Raw genomic sequence first — 20264 nt, 5'->3', positions numbered from 1 at the left:
TCACCATAAGCTCAGCTCACTCAGATGAGCTGTGATCGGTAAATTTGGGCTTACATACGAGAGAATAGGTCCTTCAGCATACAGTGCATAATGAGAAAAATAGGCGACTCTGATATTGTGTAAAACAGCGACTTTGCGGTGTATTTTCATATGGTTTGTATGATTGTATTCTTGTTCTTTTTTTGGTCTCATTTGATAGAATGGAAGATATATTACAGAAATAGATATAATTTTGATTGGTTTCACGCTGGAAAGTACTTCAGAACTGAACTCAAAGTAGCGGAAATGTTCGATTTTTTGCCGATGTTCATGAGTAAACAAATTGCATCACCGCCCAATATGTGTCCAACTGGTCGATCTAGCATACAGTCATGAATGGGTTGACATTATTTATACAATTATTACAATAATGCAGTAGTCTGCATAACAGTAAATCTTCTGTTTTTTGCATGAATAAAAATTCAAAATGGAAAGCAAGAGTAATATAAGAGGAGCCTGGAGACATGAATAATGAACAGAGAAAATGTTATTTTCGTGCCAGGAATGTCTGCATTGTTTATTCTGGACCCTATTTTGAAATTGGCATCTCTTGAAATTTATGTGAAATTGGCCAAATTACCAATTTCTGACCATTTTATTGAGTAGTTGAAATGGGTAAATGGGTGGTTTTTTGTACTCGATCAACAGACAGAATGAATATTAGTGAAATAGCTATGAGTTTGATAGACTGGGACAATGGAATGGACCAAAAACAGGGCGTAAAGTGGTGGAAATCACGGATGCGTAAATATCTTTGCTGGGTTAAGTGTATTCTAACCTAACCACTCTGTAATCTGGCAAAATCATTAATCCGGCACCCTATAGGTCCTGATGATGCTAGGTTAGTGATGGCCAACCTGCATATTGTGTCCTGTCGAGGAAGAACTTACAGTTTATCTCAAAGAAATATTCAAAGATTGGGATCTGGATGAACTGATCGAATTTAAAGTGGGTATATACTGATAATGAAATGCTAGGAACATGCAAACTCTGGGTTGTCTTTCTCTCTCCTGTCTCGTGTTTCTGTTCCTTCTTCATTTATTTCACCAGTTCCCCTTTCACACACCTCTGTGCGCTTGCTCCCCCTCTGTGGGCATCTAGCTCTCTTGCAGTGCTCCCCTTCCTTTGTATTTGATTGGCTCGTCATCCTTATTTCCCACTTCTACCACTACCACTACTACTACCTCCTCTTCTTCTACTACTACAACTACTGATGAAATTAAGACACATGTGCGGCGTCTGGTTGTCTTTGTTGTGGACGTTTCGCCATCCAGTGGCTGGCTGGATGGTGAAACGCCTACAATGGGGATGCCCGGGTGTTGTGCATGTGTCTTGATTTCATCTTGTCGGTATTATATACAATTCTTGTACTACTACTACTACCACCACCACCTCTTCCTGCCTATATATAGCCGTCCTGTTCCACCTCTGGTTAGTGTGACTTTGTCAATGGTCCAAGTCGGACCGAAACATCGTCGTAAGCTTCTCTCTTTTATGTGCGGGTTATATGTGTAAATTCAGGCTCTTCTGTTTGGACTCCTGTGGGGTGAGCGGGGAGGATGGGACAGGCGAAGATTAGCGCTAGAGAGGAGTGTAGGATTGAGCCATGTCTTATCCCAAAAGCTAAAGCGAACATGGGTCAGAGAATGAACAGCGCAAGGTACCTGTCAGAGAATCCCAGGTTATTTGTAATAGGGTTAGAAGTAGGATCATACAAGGAGTAGAAAAGGTTGTGTTGGTTTGTGGGTCTGCGAATGTCTTCGTCAAGGAGGCAGGTCCAGTAGTCATATTGTGTCTCAAGTTTGTCTGTCTGTCTGTCGCCGAGCGTCTTCCAGTACAGATTCAGCGCAGGGATGTCTAATTGGGCATGGAGAGACTCACTTGTGGTGAAGTTCTCCCATCTGACATCAAGCACCCAGCGCAGCGCCTTGTTCTGGACACGCTGCAGTTTAAGTAAGTTTGTTTTAGCTGCAAGAGAGAGGGCTAGAGGAGAGTAAGTTATCAGAGGACGTATTAGGAATTTGTAGTGGTGTAGTTTGGTGCGTTGGAAGGCATGTTTCAGCTTGTAGAGGCCCGTAAGGGCCTTACTAGCTATTGCATGCCTTGAGTGAATGTGTCCGTGTAAGCGAAGAAGGTAGTCAAGATTAACACCAAGGACAGTGACAGATTGTGTGATGATGTAAGTGCGGGTGTCAGCAGTTCCGAGCTCGACAGGTAATGGAGGATCACGTTTCCTATAGTTAAAATATGTAATGCTGGATTTAGCTGCATTGGATCTGATCCTACATTTTTGTTCCCAGATTGATATCCTGTCGACCTCATTTTGTGTTTTGTGTGAGTGTATCTATATTGGCGTGAGTGATAAGTTGTGTAATGTTGTCTGCATAGGCTAGAGTGATGGAGTTGTGGTATCCAGGTGTTGGAATGTCGTTAGTGTATAAAATGTAGAGCGTATGGGAGAAGGCAGATCCCTGGGGTACTCCAGCATTTAGTGTGAAGTAGACAGAGTAACAGCCTTGGAATTTGATTCTCATAGTGCGCCCGCCCAGGAAGTTGCAGAGGGGTTTACGAGTAGTGAGAGACAGGTTAAAGTTAGTGCCGAGTTTGTGTTTGAGCCCTTCATGCCAGACAATGTCAAAAGCTTTTTCAACGCCTTTTGCAACCAGGGTTATCCTGTTTCTTTGTTGTGTGTTTATGTGGATGTAGTTGAGAATGATGTTAATGGCATCCTGTGTGGATCTGTGAGTTCTGAAGCCAAATTGACCATCAGAAAGTAGAGAGTTGTGTTCCAGTTATCTGCGAAGGCGATGATTGATGAGTTTTTCAAAGAGTTTTCCTAAAGTTTCAAGGAGGCTGATAGGGCGATAGTTTCTAGGGTCAGAGTGGTCTTTATTGGGTTTAGGAAGGAGGACAGCAGTAGCAGCTTTGAAGAGGGAAGGGAAGTATCCAGAGGCAAGGAAGGCATTGAGGAGGTTTGTGTAGGCAGTAATGATAGAGTCAGGAAGGTGTTTCAGGATAATATGGTTTAGGCCAGAGGCACCAGGGGCCTTGGGAGGAAGGTGTCTGAGGAGAGTTTTAATGTCTGTGTTGGTGAAAGGAGTGTCAAATTCTTGGGAGGAGGTAAGATAGTCCAGATGGATGTGGCTGTCTGGTGTTGTTTCGTGTGTGTGTGTGTAGTGTTCCAGTGTTCTATGTTCTGAATGTGTTAGATAGCGTTAGGGTGGGGTGGGTGAGGGTGGAAGATGTTCTCCCAGATGCGTTTGAAGATGTTAGTAGCAGCCAGCAGGTCTGAGATGTGTGTGTTGTTGTGGGTGATGTGTTTGAATTTGTTGGTGGGAGTGGTGCCTCTGATTTTTTTGATAAAGTTCCAGAAGGATTTGGTGTTTTTGATACGCTGTTTGTCCGCTTGTAGTATGAGCTGTGACCAGTGATTGTTGTGATCTTGGTCTAGACTGTGTAGAATGTTGTTTCTGAGGTAAGCGAGATCTAATTGGACTTGATTAAATCTGTGTGTGTGTTGTAGAGGAAGCGGTTGTGGCAGCAGATAATTAGTCTTCTTGTTCTGATTGAGGGTTTGAAGGAGTAACGAGTGGTGTGGGTTTTCTTTGGTATTGCGGTGTTGGCTACTTGTGTAATGGTGTCCTGGATGAGAGCAAGTTGAGTGTTAATGTCAGAGATGGGTTTGTTGTTGTAGTCAAAGGTGAAGTTAGTATTATCTATGTGTTGTTTGAAGGCATCCCAGTCAGCGTTCTTGTTGGAGAAGGAAGGTGTGGCCGGGATGAGGATAGGGCTGGAGGAGATGTGTAAGATGACGAGAATGTGATCAGAGCCTGTAACAGGGCCAGGTGATATGTAGTGTTGAAAGAGAGAGCTGGCTCGGTTTGCCAGAATGATGTCGGGTTTGCCTTGGCTAGTGTGGTTGTAGAAGGTGTTGAAGTCTGGGCCAAGGTGAACTAGGTGTTTGTGGTTTGTGAAGTTGAGTAATTGATGACCAAGTTGGTTGTTACTGGTGTGATGAAAGGCGGTGTGTTTGGCATTCATATCAGCTAGTTGGTGTGTTGGTGTAGTTGAAGACTAAGGAAAGATCGTGTATGTTGAGAACAGTTTTTGGGCGAGCATAGGTGGTGATACACAAATAACCCGCACATAAAAGAGAGAAGCTTACGACGACGTTTCGGTCCGACTTGGACCATTGACAAAGTCACAGTGTGACTTTGTCAATGGTCCAAGTCGGACCGAAACATCGTCGTAAGCTTCTCTCTTTTATGTGCGGGTTATTTGTGTATCGTTCCAGTCACGGTATTGTGCCTTTTTTGTTATTTATAGGTGGTGAAAAAGATGATGAAGGGTCCAAGGTGAGTGTGTATTCTGACTGCAAGATAGTGTTGGTGAATAAAAGGGATTGGGAGAAATTCATGTTTTATGCTGGATTTGACAAGGATGGCAACCCCATCATGGGGATCATAGGGGGACTGTAGTGCAGTATAACCATAATGGCAGATACGGTGAGGGGCTTTGAGGCAGGTGATGTTTAGTAAAACAATATCTGGCCTCTCTGCTTCAAGGAGCTCGGGCAGTAGGTGTCTAATTGTAAAGTAAGAACGTACGTTGAACTGAATCACCTTAATAAACATGATTTAATGGTTTCGTTATACCAAAGTTAGTGTCGGGGGAATTTAGATTAAAGCCCGTGATAGTGGTGCCATCGGTGGATGTGTGTTTGTAGGTGTTACGGACCCATTTCCTGGAGGGGGAGGAAGAGATGGATCTGTTTTTATGTTCTTTGGTCTGTATATCAGAAGTTGGGGCAGGTTTAGGGTTGAGTGGATTGCGTTTGGAGGAGGTGGAGTTGGACCTGGATGAAGTCTTGGATGTGGTGGAGGAGTGGGTGATGGTGGATGCAGAGGAAGTGGAAGCTTTGGTATTGGAGGAAGAAGTGGGTAAAGAGGTGGGGGGAGTAGTAGAAGTAGTTAAGAGGGGTAGGGGAGGAGGGGTGTTGGTGGGAGTGAAGAGGGGTAGAGGAGGAAGAGAGCTGGAGGATGTAGGAAGAGGGGGAGTGGGAGAAGTTGTAGGGGGTTTAGAAGAGAAGCAAGAAGGAGGGATGATTAGAGAGAGAAGATTGTTAGCAGACAAGATTAGGTTAAGGACATGTGAGTAGTCTGATTGGTAAGCTTGAGAGATTACCATCGCAGAGTGGGCAGCAGTGGCGAGTTGACAGTTAGTTTTGTAGATGGAGAGGTGTTTGTAGTCTGTGTGTTGGTGTTTGATGTGTGCAGGGTAGAAGAGGTAGACCAAGTGCATGGGGAGGCCCAGGCATTGGGGGTGGGGGAGGGTGGTTTGGTAGGGGAGGAAGGGAGGTTGGCTTGCTCTGAGGGAGGAGAGAATGTCTTTTCTAGAGGGGCAGGAATTTGCAACTGCAGTGTGTGACCCGCCGCAGTTAGAACATTTAAGGGGGTGGTTGCAAGTATTCCAGAAGTGGCCAGTTGCTGAACATCTGGAGCAGACTTGTGTGGATGTGCATGTGTTTTTGTCGTGGCCAAATTTGTAGCATTTAAGACATTGTGTTATTGGGTGGAAGTTTGGAGTGAAGAGTGTGTTTGGAGGAATGCGGATGGTCTTGGCAAGAATTCCTTGACTGAAGAGTGTAGAGGCATCAGAAGGAGTAGAACAGTGTATTTTGAGAATGGTAGAGTTTTCAGGTCAGTAAATATTGTCAACAGAGACTTTGTTCTTAGTACTGATGTCTTTGATTAAGTCTTCTTTGTCTGTGTCATAGGCTATCAGGAGAGAATAGTCTACGTGTTTAGCAATGACTGTGCTTTTGGCACGGTGCTCAGGAGTCCAAATAATGGTGAAGCCTGCGTTGAGAAGTTTTTGTCTGGTCTCGGTTGAGGTGTATGTTTCGTAGGAATGTTTGTCAAGAAGGAGTTTGAAGTTGTTAGGTAAGACACATATGCAACAGTTAGACAACTTTATTCCGAAACGTTTCGCCTACACAGTAGGCTTCTTCAGTCGAATACAGAAAGTAGGCAGGAACAGTAGAGATGTGAAGACGATGTAATCAGTCCATCACCCTTGAAGTCGTAGAATTTGAGGTTGTCAGTCCCTCAGCCTGGAGAAGTCCAGTTCCATAGTCAGGACTTACAACCTCAAATTCTACGACTTCAAGGGTGATGGACTGATTACATCGTCTTCACATCTCTACTGTTCCTGCCTACTTTCTGTATTCGACTGAAAAAGCCTACTGTGTAGGCGAAACGTTTCGGAATAAAGTTGTCTAACTGTTGCATATGTGTCTTACCTAACAACCTGTCGGTATTGTATACCATTTTGATGTTCAAGGAGTTTGAAGCCTGAGTTAGTTTTAAAGACTAAGTTGAGGTGCACCAGTGATCTGATATAATAAATTTTCAGGACAGATAGTGGCATCAGGATTAGAGAATTTGAGTTTTAGCGAGAAGGAATTGGATTTAGAAGAGGCAGAGGCAGGTGTGGGCGGTAGAGGGAGAGTGGAAGGGGGGTGGGAGGTGGATGGCAACGAAGGCATCATCTAGTTATGTAACGATGAATAAACAGTTGTGGTGGTGACAATCAGCCAAAAAGTGAGAGTACACAGCTAGGCAAGTACGTGTAAGAAAACACACGTACTTGCCTGGCACAGGACACTGAGGAGGTGAACTGTAGCTTGATGAAGCACTGTATATCCCGAATGGCGGTGAGACTGGCTGTATGGCGTGCAATCGACAAGCGTAGAGACTTCAGGCACCAACAGGCTTCCTGCCCTTGGGTAGGCAACCACCGACGCACCAATCCTGATGGTGAAGAGGAAGACGAAGGTCCAGCAAGCACCACTCTAAGCTAAATCTCTCCCAACACGTGGTGATTCAAGAGAAGCGAGATCGTCGATGATCACTGAACAGACTTTGACTATGATGAGCTAAGTACACGTGGTAGCAATTGTGATAGTGGTAGAGGGTGGTAGTGATGGTGGTACTGATGGGCGAAGAGGGTTGTAGCAGTTGTGATTGTCGTAGAGGGTGGTACTGATGGTGGTAGCAGTTGTGATAGTGGTAGAGTGTGTTAGCAATTGTGATAATAGTAGAGTGTGGTAGTGGTTATGATGGTGGTAGTGGTTGTGATGGTGGTAGAGGGTGCCTTCTTCAGTGATTCAGCGATTCTACTAACTCCTCCAATGTTGTTAGAGTTATATAGGGCTACAGAAAACACCGCCACCTCAGCTGCTGCTTCACCACCATTATGGACGGCTTACTCTCAGTGGCCCTTATACACCCAACAACAACACAACACCTCTCGTGACATACATGACTTATATTATTCATTCTAAAGTATATTCCATGTTTCTATGTTATTAATATTATTTATTGTGTCATATTAGTTTAATGGTGATAGATAAATAAGCCGAAGAGTTGATATTAGTGTCATATTCTCCAACAATAAATTCGCCATCCCTCCCTCACACAAACAAGCCTTCAATAAAGGTAAGTTTGATGTTAAATAAGAACATAAAAACTTAAGAAAGGAGGAACACTGCAACAGGCCTGTTGGCCCATACTAGGCAGGTCCTTCACAAATCCAACCCACTAGCAGAACAAATGCTACCCAAACAATAAGCTCAGGTGGAAGTCCAACTCAAATCAAACCCCTCTCACTCATGTATTTATCCAACCTAAATTTGAAACTACCCAAGCCATAGCTTTTAGAACATAAGAACATAAGAAAGGAGGAACACTGCAATAGGTCTGTTGGCCCATACTAGGCAGGTCCTTCACAAATCCAACCCACTAACAGTCTAACTGCTACCCAAGCAATAAGCTTTGATAAACCTATTTACTCATGTGCAAGCCCGATACAAATCCAACCCCTCTCACTCATGTATTTATCCAACCTAAATTTGAAATTACTCAATGTTTTAGCTTCGAACACCCTATTAGGCAGACTGTTCCACTCATCAACTACCCCTATTATCAATGGTCATTTACATTTCATTAGTGCTTTACATTTATTTGGCATTCTTTTCTGCATGTAAATCTATATTTAAGCTAGGGAAGTGACCCCTGAAGTGACCTAGAGTCCTTATGGAGGGGGATTCCCCTTCCAAACAATAACCTCTCTTCCCTCTCTACTCCTCCCTATCTTCCATTCATCAACAACAGCCTTCAATAAAGGTAACTGTCATGTTGAATGTTCATTCTTTTGTGCATGTAAATCTATCATTAAGGTGAAAAAAAAAATTGCTGTTAATACTTCTAGGCGTCTAGAACGAATTAATTGGATTTACATTATTTCTTATGGGGAAAATGGATTCGAAAATCATCAATTTCGATAATAGTCACACTGTACATGGAATTAAATATACAGTGGACCCCCGGTTAACGATATTTTTTCACTCCAGAAGTATGTTCAGGTGCCAGTACTGACCGAATTTGTTCCCATAAGAAATATTGTGAAGTAGATAGTCCATTTCAGACCCCCAAACATACACGTACAAACGCACTTACATAAATACACTTACATAATTGGTCGCATTCGGAGGTAATCGTTATGCGGGGGTCCACTGTATTTGTGTAGTGTCCACTGTATATTTGTTCCCAAAAAAGAAGTTGATGAAAACAATCATTTCAAGAAGAAAGATGGCAAGAATGCAGCACAATAGCTGGAACAAGGGAGAATCACCAATTTGTGCCACTTGATTCAAACACCATATGCATAAGCAAAGTTTCAAATGATGCCATCTACTTTGTTGCCAGAACTTCCAATACGGGCACTAAAATGCCAGGCTTACGAACATCACAACTGCTCCCTGGTAATTACATTGCTTGCATTTATGATAAAAAATGGTGGGTTGGAAATGCTGTTGAAGTAACGGTGGAAGAAAGTGACGACACCATGATAAAGTTTATGCACCCACATGGTCTGGCCAACTCATTTTACTAGCCTGAAAGACACGATATTTGTTGGATGCCAGAGCAACACCTCATTTCCATGCTTCCTGTTCCATCAGTTACATTATCTGGGCGACAATATCAGTTTTCAGAAATTTCTGGGGGGCAAACCTGAGCCACCAATTTAACCCTTTGACTGTTTCGGTCGTATATATGCGTCTTATGAGTCACCGTGTTTGATGTATATATACTCAAAAATTTTAGCGGCTTCAGGAGAAAGCTGGTAGGCCCACATGTGAGAGAATGGGTTTGTGTGGTCAGTGTGCACCATACAAAAAAAATCCTGTAGCACACAGTGCATAATGTGAAGAAAAAAAACTCCGACCGTGTTTTTGGATTAAAACACAGACTTTGTGGTGTATTTTCGTATAGTATTTATAGTTGTATTCTCGTTATCTTGGTCTCATTTAATAGAATGGAAAACATATTAGAGAAATAGAGGTGATTTTGATTGGTTTTACTATGAAAAGAACCTTGAAATGGAGCTCAAAGTAGGGGAAATGTTTGATTTTTGAAGATGTTCAAGAGTAAACAAATGATGTCATTGTCCAATAAATGTCCATATTATGTACCACTGTAGTGAGTATTATGTTGCACTGTTGTGTGAAGTCCCTAATTTTTAGCTGAATTTCCAGTGGGGTGTTTTGATCTTCCAAGGGCTGGGCTGCAGGAATAGAAAAACATTTGAAATCTGTTAAAGGTGTTCTTGTGTTAATGTCCATGACTGCCCTGACTATTTAACCTGCCACTAGCAGAGCTCAGAAACACTGCCAGAACTTATGTACAAGCTATCAAGAAAAAACTGGATCACCACCTCTGCAGTGTGCTAGATCAACCAGGCTGTGAAGGATATTTGGACCACTTGACTGCCAACAACAATTGGTGCGCCATTAGTACACTGTGAGAAAACACAATAAGTGTCCGGGGCCCAAGACTGTTCAATAGCCTCCCACAAGCCATAAGGGGAATTAGCAATAGACCCCAGGTCGTCTTCAAGAGGGAGCTGGACAGATACCCAAAGCCAGTGCCAAATCAGCCTGGCTGTGGTTCGTACATTGGACTACGTGCAACCAGCAGTAAAAGCCTCGTTAATCAGGCCCTGATCCACCAGGAGGCCTTGTCATGGACCAGGCCGTGGGGGCATTGATCCCCGGGATACCCTCCAGGTAGCATATTCCCTGAGGCACACATAACCAAATAACTGCTGCAGGATATGGGTGCCTGCCAAACCTAAGAATAGCATTCAGACACCTCAGTAAAGAATCGTTCAGGACTCTGTATACTGTGTACATCAGCCCCACATCGGAGAATGCAACGCCAGTTTGGAACCCATACCTGGTAAAGATGGTCAAGAGACTAAGGGGCATGTCCTACGAGGAGAGGTTAAGGGAAATCGACCTGATAACACTAGAGGACAGGAGGGATATGTTGACAGCATATAAAATACTGAGAGGAATTGACAAGGTGGACAGGGAGAGGATATTTTAGAGATGGGACACAGCAACAAATGGAAGCTGAAGACTCAGATGAGTCACAGGGATGTTACAAAGTACATGTATTCAGTCACAGAGTTGTCAGGAAGTGGAATAGTCTGGAAAGTGACATAGTGGAGGCAGGATCCATACATAATTTTAGGATGAGGTATGATAAAAGCCATTGGAGCAGGGAGAGAAGGACCTAGTAGTGACCAGTGAAGAGGTGGGGCCAGGAGCTATGACTCAACCCCTGCAAACACAATTAGGTGAGGGTATGTGCGCACACACACGTGCCCACACACGTACGTGCACACACACATACATATGTGCACGCATGCATGCACGCGCACACGTGCACGCATGCATGCACACACACATGCACGCATGCATGCACGCACACACACACACACACATGCATGCACACACACACGTGCATGCATGCATGCACGCACACACACAGACGTGTGCACGCATGCATGCACACACACGTGTGCATGCATGCATGCATGCGCACATGCACACACACACACACTCGACCCCTGCAACCTTAACTAGGTGAGTACAACTAGGTGAGTACACACACACACACACACACACACAGATGCGACATCAGGAAATTTTATGTCAGGCACAGACAAGGGGACGGTAAGAAACAAAGGAGATATGCTGTATGCAAAGGCCCTATCAGACCCACGTGGGGCCAGGGAAAAGACGGGGAGCATACTAAGATCAAACAACAGGTCCGAAGACAATGAAGGTATGTTATATGCAGAGACTAACAGCCAACTGCAGTAGCAAGGAACAGCTGATCATGAAAGACAGTTCACTGAGAATAGAAGTTTCAGATAGGACAGGGACTGAAGGCAAGAACATTTCAATGGAAGGAAATAAAACACCTCAGAGGATGCAAATGGAGACTTAGTGGGAAGAGGAAAGGGTGAGGTCAGTTTTTGTCTATGGGCTCCAAACAGCCAAGGGGGACAACTTCGAAGAAATAAAGCTGGAAGAGGAAAAAATGACTGAAGGCATCATGAAAGCAATAGGTGAGGGCGATATGACCCAAGTGACAAATTTTCGGAGAATTGGGTGGTTTGCGAGTGGAAGGATACGGCCTGTCAAAGTAATTTTCAAGGAAGAATCAGTTCAAACCAGGATCCTGCAAGAGAAAGCACGGCTGAGGGACAAACAGGGGTACCAGAGAGTATACCTCGATCGCGACAAAACACAAGAAGAAAGGACTACACTGAAAGAGAGGGTACAGAGACGCAAGGAGGAACGAGAGGCAATGATGACGATGAGAAGGACCCCAGACACAGGAGGAAGGGCAAACACACCCCGCAGAATCTCCCACCGAAAGACTCCAACCGCGACAATCCCAACGCAACTGAGCAACCTAAACTACAACCCACTCACTGTTCCCTCCGCCACCAACCCCCACATCACAAACCTCACCCCAACAGCTGTCCCTTATGGGCATTCTGACCCCACCCCTATCATCACAAACCCCACATACACCACAGCCCCTCATAGGCCCCCACCAAGGCTCTCGCTCCCCCAACCCCAATATTCTTGCAGGACCACAGTGACAGAAAAGAAGCTGAAAGTTTGGTACACAAACGCGGACGGTATAACGAATAAGCATGAGGAGTGGAACGAAAGAATCAGTGAGAAATCCCCAGACATCATAGCAGTCGCAGAAACAAAACTCGCTGAGACAATAACAGATGCAATCTTCCCACTGGGATATCAGATCCTGAGGAAAGATAGAAGGAGTAGAGGGGGAAGAGGGGTTGCACTGCTCATAAAAAACTGATGGGGATTTGAGGAAATGGAAGGCATGGATGTGATTGGAGAAAGAGACTACATAGTAGGTACAATTCAGTCTGGAGAACATAAAGTAGTCATTGGAGTGATGTATAACCCACCACAGAACTGCAGGAGGCCAAGAGTGGAGTACGAAGAAAACAACAGAGAGATGGTGGACACACTGGCTGAGGAGGCAAGAAGAGCTCACTCGAGCAGAGCAGAGTTACTGGTAATGGGCGATTTCAACCACAGGGAGATCGACTGGGAAAACTTGGAGCCACATGGGGGTCCCAAAATGTGGAGAGCCAAGATGATGGATGTGGTACTTGAAAACCTCATGCATCAACATGTCAGGGACACTACCAGAGAGAGAGGGGAGGATGAGCCAGCAAGACTGGATCTTGTGTTCACCCTGAGCAGTTCAGACATTGAGGACATCACTTACAAGAGGCCCCTTGGAGCTAGCGATCACATGGTTCTGAGTTTTGATTATATAGTAGAGTTACAAGTGGAGAAGGTAACAGGAATTGAATGGGAAAAGCCAAACTATAAAAGGGGGGACTACACAGGTATGAGGAACTTCCTGCAGGAGGTTCAGTGGGACAGAGAACTGGTAGGAAAATCAGTAATCGAGATGATAGACGCTGTAGCAACAAAGTGCAAGGAGGCAGAGGAAAGGTTTGTTCCCAAGGGAAACAGAAATAATAGGAAGACCAAGGCGAGTCCTTGGTTTACCTGAAGGTGTAGGGAGGCAAAAACTAAGTGCACCAGAGAATGGAAAAGGTACAGGAGGCAAAGGACCCAGGAAAATAAGGAGATTAGAAGAGCCAGAAACGAGTACACACAGATAAGGAGGGAGGCCCAGCGACAGTACGAAAACGACATAGCATCGAAAGTCAAATCTGACCCGAAACTGCTGTATGGCCACAATAGGAGGAAGACAACAGTCAAAGACCAGGTGATAAGACTGAGGAAAGAAGGTGGAGAACTCACAAGAAATGATCAAGAGGTATATGAGGAGCTCAACATGAGATTCAAGGAAGTATTTACAGTGGAGACAGGAAGGCCTCTGGGGGACAGACCAGATGGGGACACCAGCAAGGAATATACCAACAAGTGTTGGACGACATACATACAGATGGGAGGAGGTGAAGAAATTGCTAAGGGATATTGATACCTCAAAGGCAATTGGACCGGACAACATCTCCCCGTGGGTCCTTAGAGAGGGAGCGGACATGCTGTGCGTGCCACTTACCACAATCTTCAACACGTCCCTGGAAACTGGGCAACTACCTGAGGTATGGAAGACAGCAAATGTAGTTCCCATTTTTAAAAAAGGAGACAGAAAAAGAGGTACAAAACTATAGACCTGTGTCATTGACGTGTACAGTATACAAAGTTATGGAGAAGATTATCAGGAGGAGAGTGGTGGAACACCTGGAACGGAACAAGAGTATAAACACCAACCAGCACGGATCCATGAAAGGCAAATCCTGTGTCACAAACCTTCTGGAGTTTTATGATAAAGTAACAGAAGTAAGACACGAGAGAGAGGGGTGGGTTGATTGCATCTTCTTGGACTGCAAGAAGGCCTTTGACACAGTTCCTCACAAGAGATTAGTGCAGAAGCTAGAGGATCAGGTGCATATAACAGGAAGGGCACTGCAATGGATCAGAGAATACCTGACAGGGAGGCAACAACGAGTCATGGTGCGTAATGATGTATCACAGTGGGCACCTGTGACGAGCGGGGTCCTACAATGGTCGGTCCTAGGACCAGTGCTATTTTTGGTATATGTGAACGACATGATGGAAGGGTTAGACTCAGAAGTGTCCTGTTTGCAGATGATGTGAAGTTAATGAGGAGAATTAAATCAGATGAGGACCGGGCAGGACTTCAAAGAGACCTGGACAGACTGGACACCTGGTCCAGCAACTGGCTTCTCGAATTTAATCCCGCCAAATGCAAAGTCATGAAAATAGGGAAGGGCACAGACGACACACACACGCACACACACGCACACACGCACGCACGTATGCACGCACACGCACGCACAATGCCTTAAATCCACCAAGGGCCAACATTCAACAAGACCTAAACACAAATACATGTCAGAAAAATATTATTGTGGCATGCACTCTACACAAACACTAATACCCACCATATGAATTTCTCAAGGAAAGTGACCATAACAGCAGGTTATGTTTAGAATTAGCAGTAGTAGCCACAACCAATAAAATTTCTATAAATTTTGATCGTTCATAATTTCCTGTTTTAGTGAAGCTAGCTAACTGTGAGTGAGATCACCTCACTTCATGTACTCTGCTGACTACTCGCATGAAACAACAAAACAATATTCTTTCACCTCATGATCTCTCTCTCCAACCTTTACAAGTCTATATACCCACGATGTGTTATTGTTTATGATTAAGTCTTGGTGGATGAAACATCTTCATGTATAACATGTCATAACTCACATAGTGTCCATTTTCTCTTCTCAAACATTGATTTCTGAGGCCACATAAGTAATTTAGATACTCAGTGTACATGATATGTAATACACCATTTATAATGAATACTATAATAATATAAGGGGAGTTGTAAGATACACCCACCCCTCTCCTCACCCTTTACTTTGAAAGATCAAATAAAGTAACCTTCTCATATACATTGGACCCCCGGTATTCGATGGCATCGGTATTCAATAAATCCGGTATTCGATGCATTTTAACGCAAAATTTTTGCCTCGGTATCCGATTGAAAACCCGGTATTCGATACAATTCGTACGAGATGCGTCCATGTGTAGCCTGAACTGCCCTATGTGTGTGCCAGTGTTTACAAGCCAGCCAGTGTGCGTGCATCTAAAGATACATTCGGTACATTCCATATTATCACTGTTTTTGGCGCTTGTTTCTGCAAAATAAGTCACCATGGGCCCCAAGAAAGCTTCTAGTGCCAACCCTGTGGTAAAAAGGGTGAGAATTAGTATGGAAATTAAGAAAGATTTTGAAGGGTTTGGGGCTAACCCTGAGAAGCCTATGCCAGTTGTGGAATTCAATGTGCCTACTTCAAAAATTAAGGAAATGTGTGCACAGTGGGTTGAACTGCAAACCTTTATGGATGAAAATCACCCTAACACAGCTATTGCAAGCCGTGCTGGTGACTATTACAATGACAATGTTGTGGCCCATTTTAGACAAATTGTAAAGGAACGGGAAGTACAGAGCTCTATGGACAGATTTGTTGTGCGACAGAGGTCCAGTGACTCTCAAGCTGGTCCTAGTGGCATTAAAAGAAGGGAAGTAACCCCAGAAAAGGACTTGCTACCTCAAGTCCTAATGGAAGGGGATTCCCCCTTCTAAACACTAACACCATCCACACTCTCCCCTCCTCCCATCCCATCAATCATCACCAGATCTTCAATAAAGGTAAGTGTCATGTAACTGTGCATGTCTTCTTCAGTTTGTGTGTATTAAAATTAATATTTCATGTGGTAAATTTTTTTTTTTCATACTTTTGGGCGTCTTGCACGGATTAATTTGATTTCCATTATTTCTTATGGGGAAATTTGATTCGCTTTTCGATATTTTCAGTATTCAATGAGCTCTCAGGAGCGGATTAACATCGAATACCAGGGGTCCACTGTATAGTTGTCATATTAATAAAGAAATAACAGCGATTGTAAGAAAATAGAGAAACTAAAATAAAACAAAGAACGATTAATGGAACAAATTTGTGAGAAAACTAAATTAATAATAATAATAATAATAATAATAATAATAATAATAATAATAATAATAATAATAATAACAATAATAACCTATTTCTACTTGTACATGTACAAGGTATACAGGCCTAGTTGATGTCAATGACATACTACTAAATAGAAAGCCCCTTGTGATGCAGAGCATTTCAGGCAAATTAGGTCAATTTTGTCCTAGGATGTGACCCACACCAGTCGACTAACACCCAGGTACCTATATTACTGGTAGGTGAACAGGGACAGCTGGTGTCTTAACCCTTAAGCTGTCCAAACAGATCTATGTTCACATGCGTAGTGCTCCAAAAGTAGATCTACGTTTTTTTACATATTTTCAAATATAACAAAAAAAAAAAATGTAGATCAAAGTTTTTTTTACACGTTTTCAAATGTAAAAAAAACAAAAATAAGATCTACATTTTTTTACATACTTTCAAATGTGGTAAAAAGGGTGAGAAGTAGCATGGAAATTAAGAAAGATTTTGAAGGGTTTGGGGCTAACCCTGAGAAGCCTATGCCATTGTGGAATCCATTGTGCCTACTTCAAAAATTAAGGAAATGTGTACACAGTGAGTTGAACTGCAAACCTTTATGGATGAAAATCACCCTAACACAGCTATTGCAAACTGTGCTGGTGACTATTACACTGACAATGTTGTGAACCACTTTAGGAAAGTCATAAAGGAACGAGAGTTACAGGCCTCTATGGACAGATATGTTGTGCGACAGAAGTCCAGTGACTCTCAAGCTGGTCCTAGTGGCATTAAAAGAAGAAGGGAAGTAACCCCGGAAAAGGACTTGCTACTTCAAGTCCTAATGGAGGGGGATTCCCCTCACTAAACATTAAAAACTTCGACACTCTCCCCTCCTCCCATCCCATCAATCACCACCAGATATTCAATAAAGGTAAATGTCAATTATTCTATTGTGATTATTCTATTGTTATTATTATTATTGTAATTATTCTATTGCATTAAACTTAATATTTCATGTGGTAAATTTTTTTTTTTCATGCTTTTGGGTGTCTTGCACAGATTAATTTGATTTCCATTATTTCTTATGGGGAAAATTGATTCGCTTTCCGATAATTTTGCTTTACGATGAGCTCTCAGGAACGGATTAATAGCGTGAACCAGGGGTCCACTGTATATGAACATGGTATACAGGCCTAGCTGACATCAATGACATACTACTATATAGAAAGTCGCTTGTTTCGGGCAAATTAGGTCAATCCCAGGATGCGACCCACACCAGTCGATTAACACCCAGGTACCCATTTTATTGATGGGTGAACACTGAACATGGACAACAAGTGTAAGGAAACATGCTGCCACCCTTGCTGGGAATCGAACCCAGACCCTCAGCATGTGAAGCAAGAGTTTTGCCAACCAGGCCACGTGCCACCTTGAATAGATAATAGTATTGTTTAACTGAGGTTATATACAGTGCATTTTGACAGTTGCTTTGTTATTTCTAGGTCTCCACCTTCACTGCAGTCTCAAATTTCAGATACACATACAGCAAATTTCCAAGAAAGTCTCCAAAACAGTAGGCATCCTTTCAAAGATATGGCACTATGTACCCCAATCAGCTCTTCTAGCTTTATACCACTCTCTCATTTACCTTTACCTCACCTATGGTATTTGTGCATGGGGCTCAACCACAGCAAATCACCTTAAGCCTTTAATAACCCAGCAAAATGCTGAAGTGCAATTGATTACTAACTCCTGCATTAGACAACACACTCCACCTCTTTTCAAGAGTCTTAACTTGCTAAACATACAAAACATCCACACTTATTACTGTGCCTACTACATACACAGAACATTATACTCTAACGTAAACCCTCCTCTCAAACTCCTCCTTGATAACTATAACAGAACACGACCATAATACAAGACAGATCATTCATCGATGTCCCTTGTGTTCATCTCTCCCTATGCAAAAATGCTATGCACATAAAAGGCCCGAAGATCTGGAATTCATTGCCAGAACACACTAAAGGCCACCTGTCTGCAAATCAGTTTAAGGCCTTAATAAGAAATCACCTCATCACCTAAAATTAAAGAGACAAACCGTACCTAATCACTACGAGTTTCTCAAAAGCTACTCATATTGTGCTGATGAATACTCAACCACTTCCTACTTCGAAATTCGCATGTCTTTTTTTCATTGTTTTAAATAGTAGTAGACTGTAATACAGTACATCATAATGTAAATTGTTCCATTGTAATACCAAATTTCATTGTTTTAAATAGTACTAAACTGTAATAATACATCATATTGTAAACCGTTTTCAATTGTTACAGTCATACTGTAATCTTATTAACTAATTCAATAGTGTAATATGTCTCTACTAGACTTACCAAAACCATGTAGCATTACCTGATAGAATATACAATTCTACTGTACTCACTGTAGCTCATCTAATGACCATATGAACAATGTATTATTGCCTTACTAATCTTAAGTTAATCTTTAAGTTTGCCAAAATGCTACTATTATATACCTCTGTAGAACCATGTAATTTGTCAAAATAAACATCTTTATCTTCTAAAATATTTATTATAGGTTAAACTGACAATCAATTATTATTTTCCTTAAATTCCAAGGTGAGGTTACAACTCTCACTTATATTGACAAGATGTATCTTTATATTCTCCATCAACGGTAATATATATGGTGGCAGTTAGAGGGCGATAAAAGATAAAAACCATACATAACCCAATGTGGACATTTTTTACATAATTTCCTAAATGCAGAACATATAAATGAATAATATAATAGTTGCATATTAAAATGTGATGCTATTTGGACCCTTCGAGAATTTTCGAGTGAGGAGGGAGGCAGAACAGCCGGGGAGTGATGCCGCAGAGAGACGCCATATTAAAAATGAATGTATGAACAACAGACAGAATTGTGCAATGTAATCAAGCATTCTCGAGGGTCAATTGGTGTATATCAGCCTCAATCCATAATTTAGAAATGGCATGTTCCTCATGAAGAATTGAGATAGTGTGGAATGCTCTTACAATTCAGCAACAAGGATGGAAAAATAGAGGACTTCAATGACTTCCTCCCAACAGCACACCTTAGCTAAGTGATGGTTACCCATAATGTACAGTAGTTTTTGCACTGGCCATTGTAAATCCTAGCTGTAGAGTTTGGGTGTTTCCATAAAATAATTATGATAAAGTAATTAAATGGTAAGTGGTAATACAAATTTCTTTTGTGTACCCAGCAAGCCTAATCATATACAGTACATATTTTATAATTTATCATTATTGCTATTAATGTTTAATACTGTAATTATTAATGTCAGGTCTAGCTTTTTGTGAGTGGTGAAGTGGGAATCGAGGGAGTTACAGTTCAGCGACCTACTGTGACTTAAGTCCCACTTATCTCGCCCAAATTACTTGCCTGTAATAATGCAGGTAATACCCTATGAACCTCATGCAGGTAATTTACTTACACTAATAATAATCATAATTCACACCTAATTAGCTACAAGTGAATGGCAGGTAATATCTTAATTCTTTAATAATTTAAATGAGGGAAAACATTTAATTTCTGAGCTTGGCCTTTTCCAGTAGTCAAATTTTGTAGAGTCAATGATACATCAACATGGATGTAATAATTACTAACCTTTGTCTCTCTCATCAAAGAAATATAAAAAAAGAATGAATGTTGTTCATTCATAGTTGTGTAGTTATTACCACGTCCCACCACACTACTCATTACTACACTACAACACACACTACCTACACAATATTACTGTTAACTCACGTTTAAGCATTATTGTCTTCGTTATGTGTGAATATACAACGCAGTTCAAGGCACAACAATAATTTTGATGTCCTACTTTATATATAAATTACATAGAGCCCTGAGACAACACTGAAGAGCCGAGGTTAAGAGTGCAGTACTCACCATCTTTACTGTTCTCCGACTCGTCGTCTGTGAAGTAGTATATATCTGCAAGACGAGAAGTCTGTCAGTTTGAGTATTTCCTTGTATTTGTAAATGTAAACACAATAATCTGAGTGAGCACTCACCCGCCATGTTGAAGTAAACATGGGCCACTGAGAGCCCTCCTCTGATTGGCTGAGTGACGTCACTATTCCAATACTCTACACCTCACACTCAACAACTACTCATCACACTCTCTTAAAAACTAATATTACCCACTTATCTATCTCAATACGGCCTACATAAACTA

At 42.3% G+C, this 20264-nt stretch overlaps 1 protein-coding gene across 1 annotated transcript in view; it reads right to left on the bottom strand.

The window, feature by feature from the left end:
• LOC138853688 (zinc finger protein AEBP2-like) overlaps positions 1-20163 on the bottom strand; it is a 194825-nt gene extending 174662 nt beyond the window's left edge. The window contains exons 1-2 of the mRNA XM_070091810.1: positions 20101-20163; positions 19976-20020 (exon numbers count right to left, since the gene is read on the bottom strand). Coding sequence (XP_069947911.1) covers positions 19976-20020; positions 20101-20107 — 52 coding nt within the window. The 5' untranslated portion in view covers positions 20108-20163. The remainder of the gene's footprint in view (positions 1-19975; positions 20021-20100) is intronic.
• Between the last annotated feature and the right edge of the window lie 101 nt (positions 20164-20264).

The sequence above is a fragment of the Cherax quadricarinatus genome, chromosome 3, assembly GCF_038502225.1.
Source record: "Cherax quadricarinatus isolate ZL_2023a chromosome 3, ASM3850222v1, whole genome shotgun sequence".
NCBI classification, from domain to species: domain Eukaryota; kingdom Metazoa; phylum Arthropoda; class Malacostraca; order Decapoda; family Parastacidae; genus Cherax; species Cherax quadricarinatus.
Note: the sequence above shows the minus strand (reverse complement) of the source record. Positions and strands in the feature narration are given on the sequence as shown.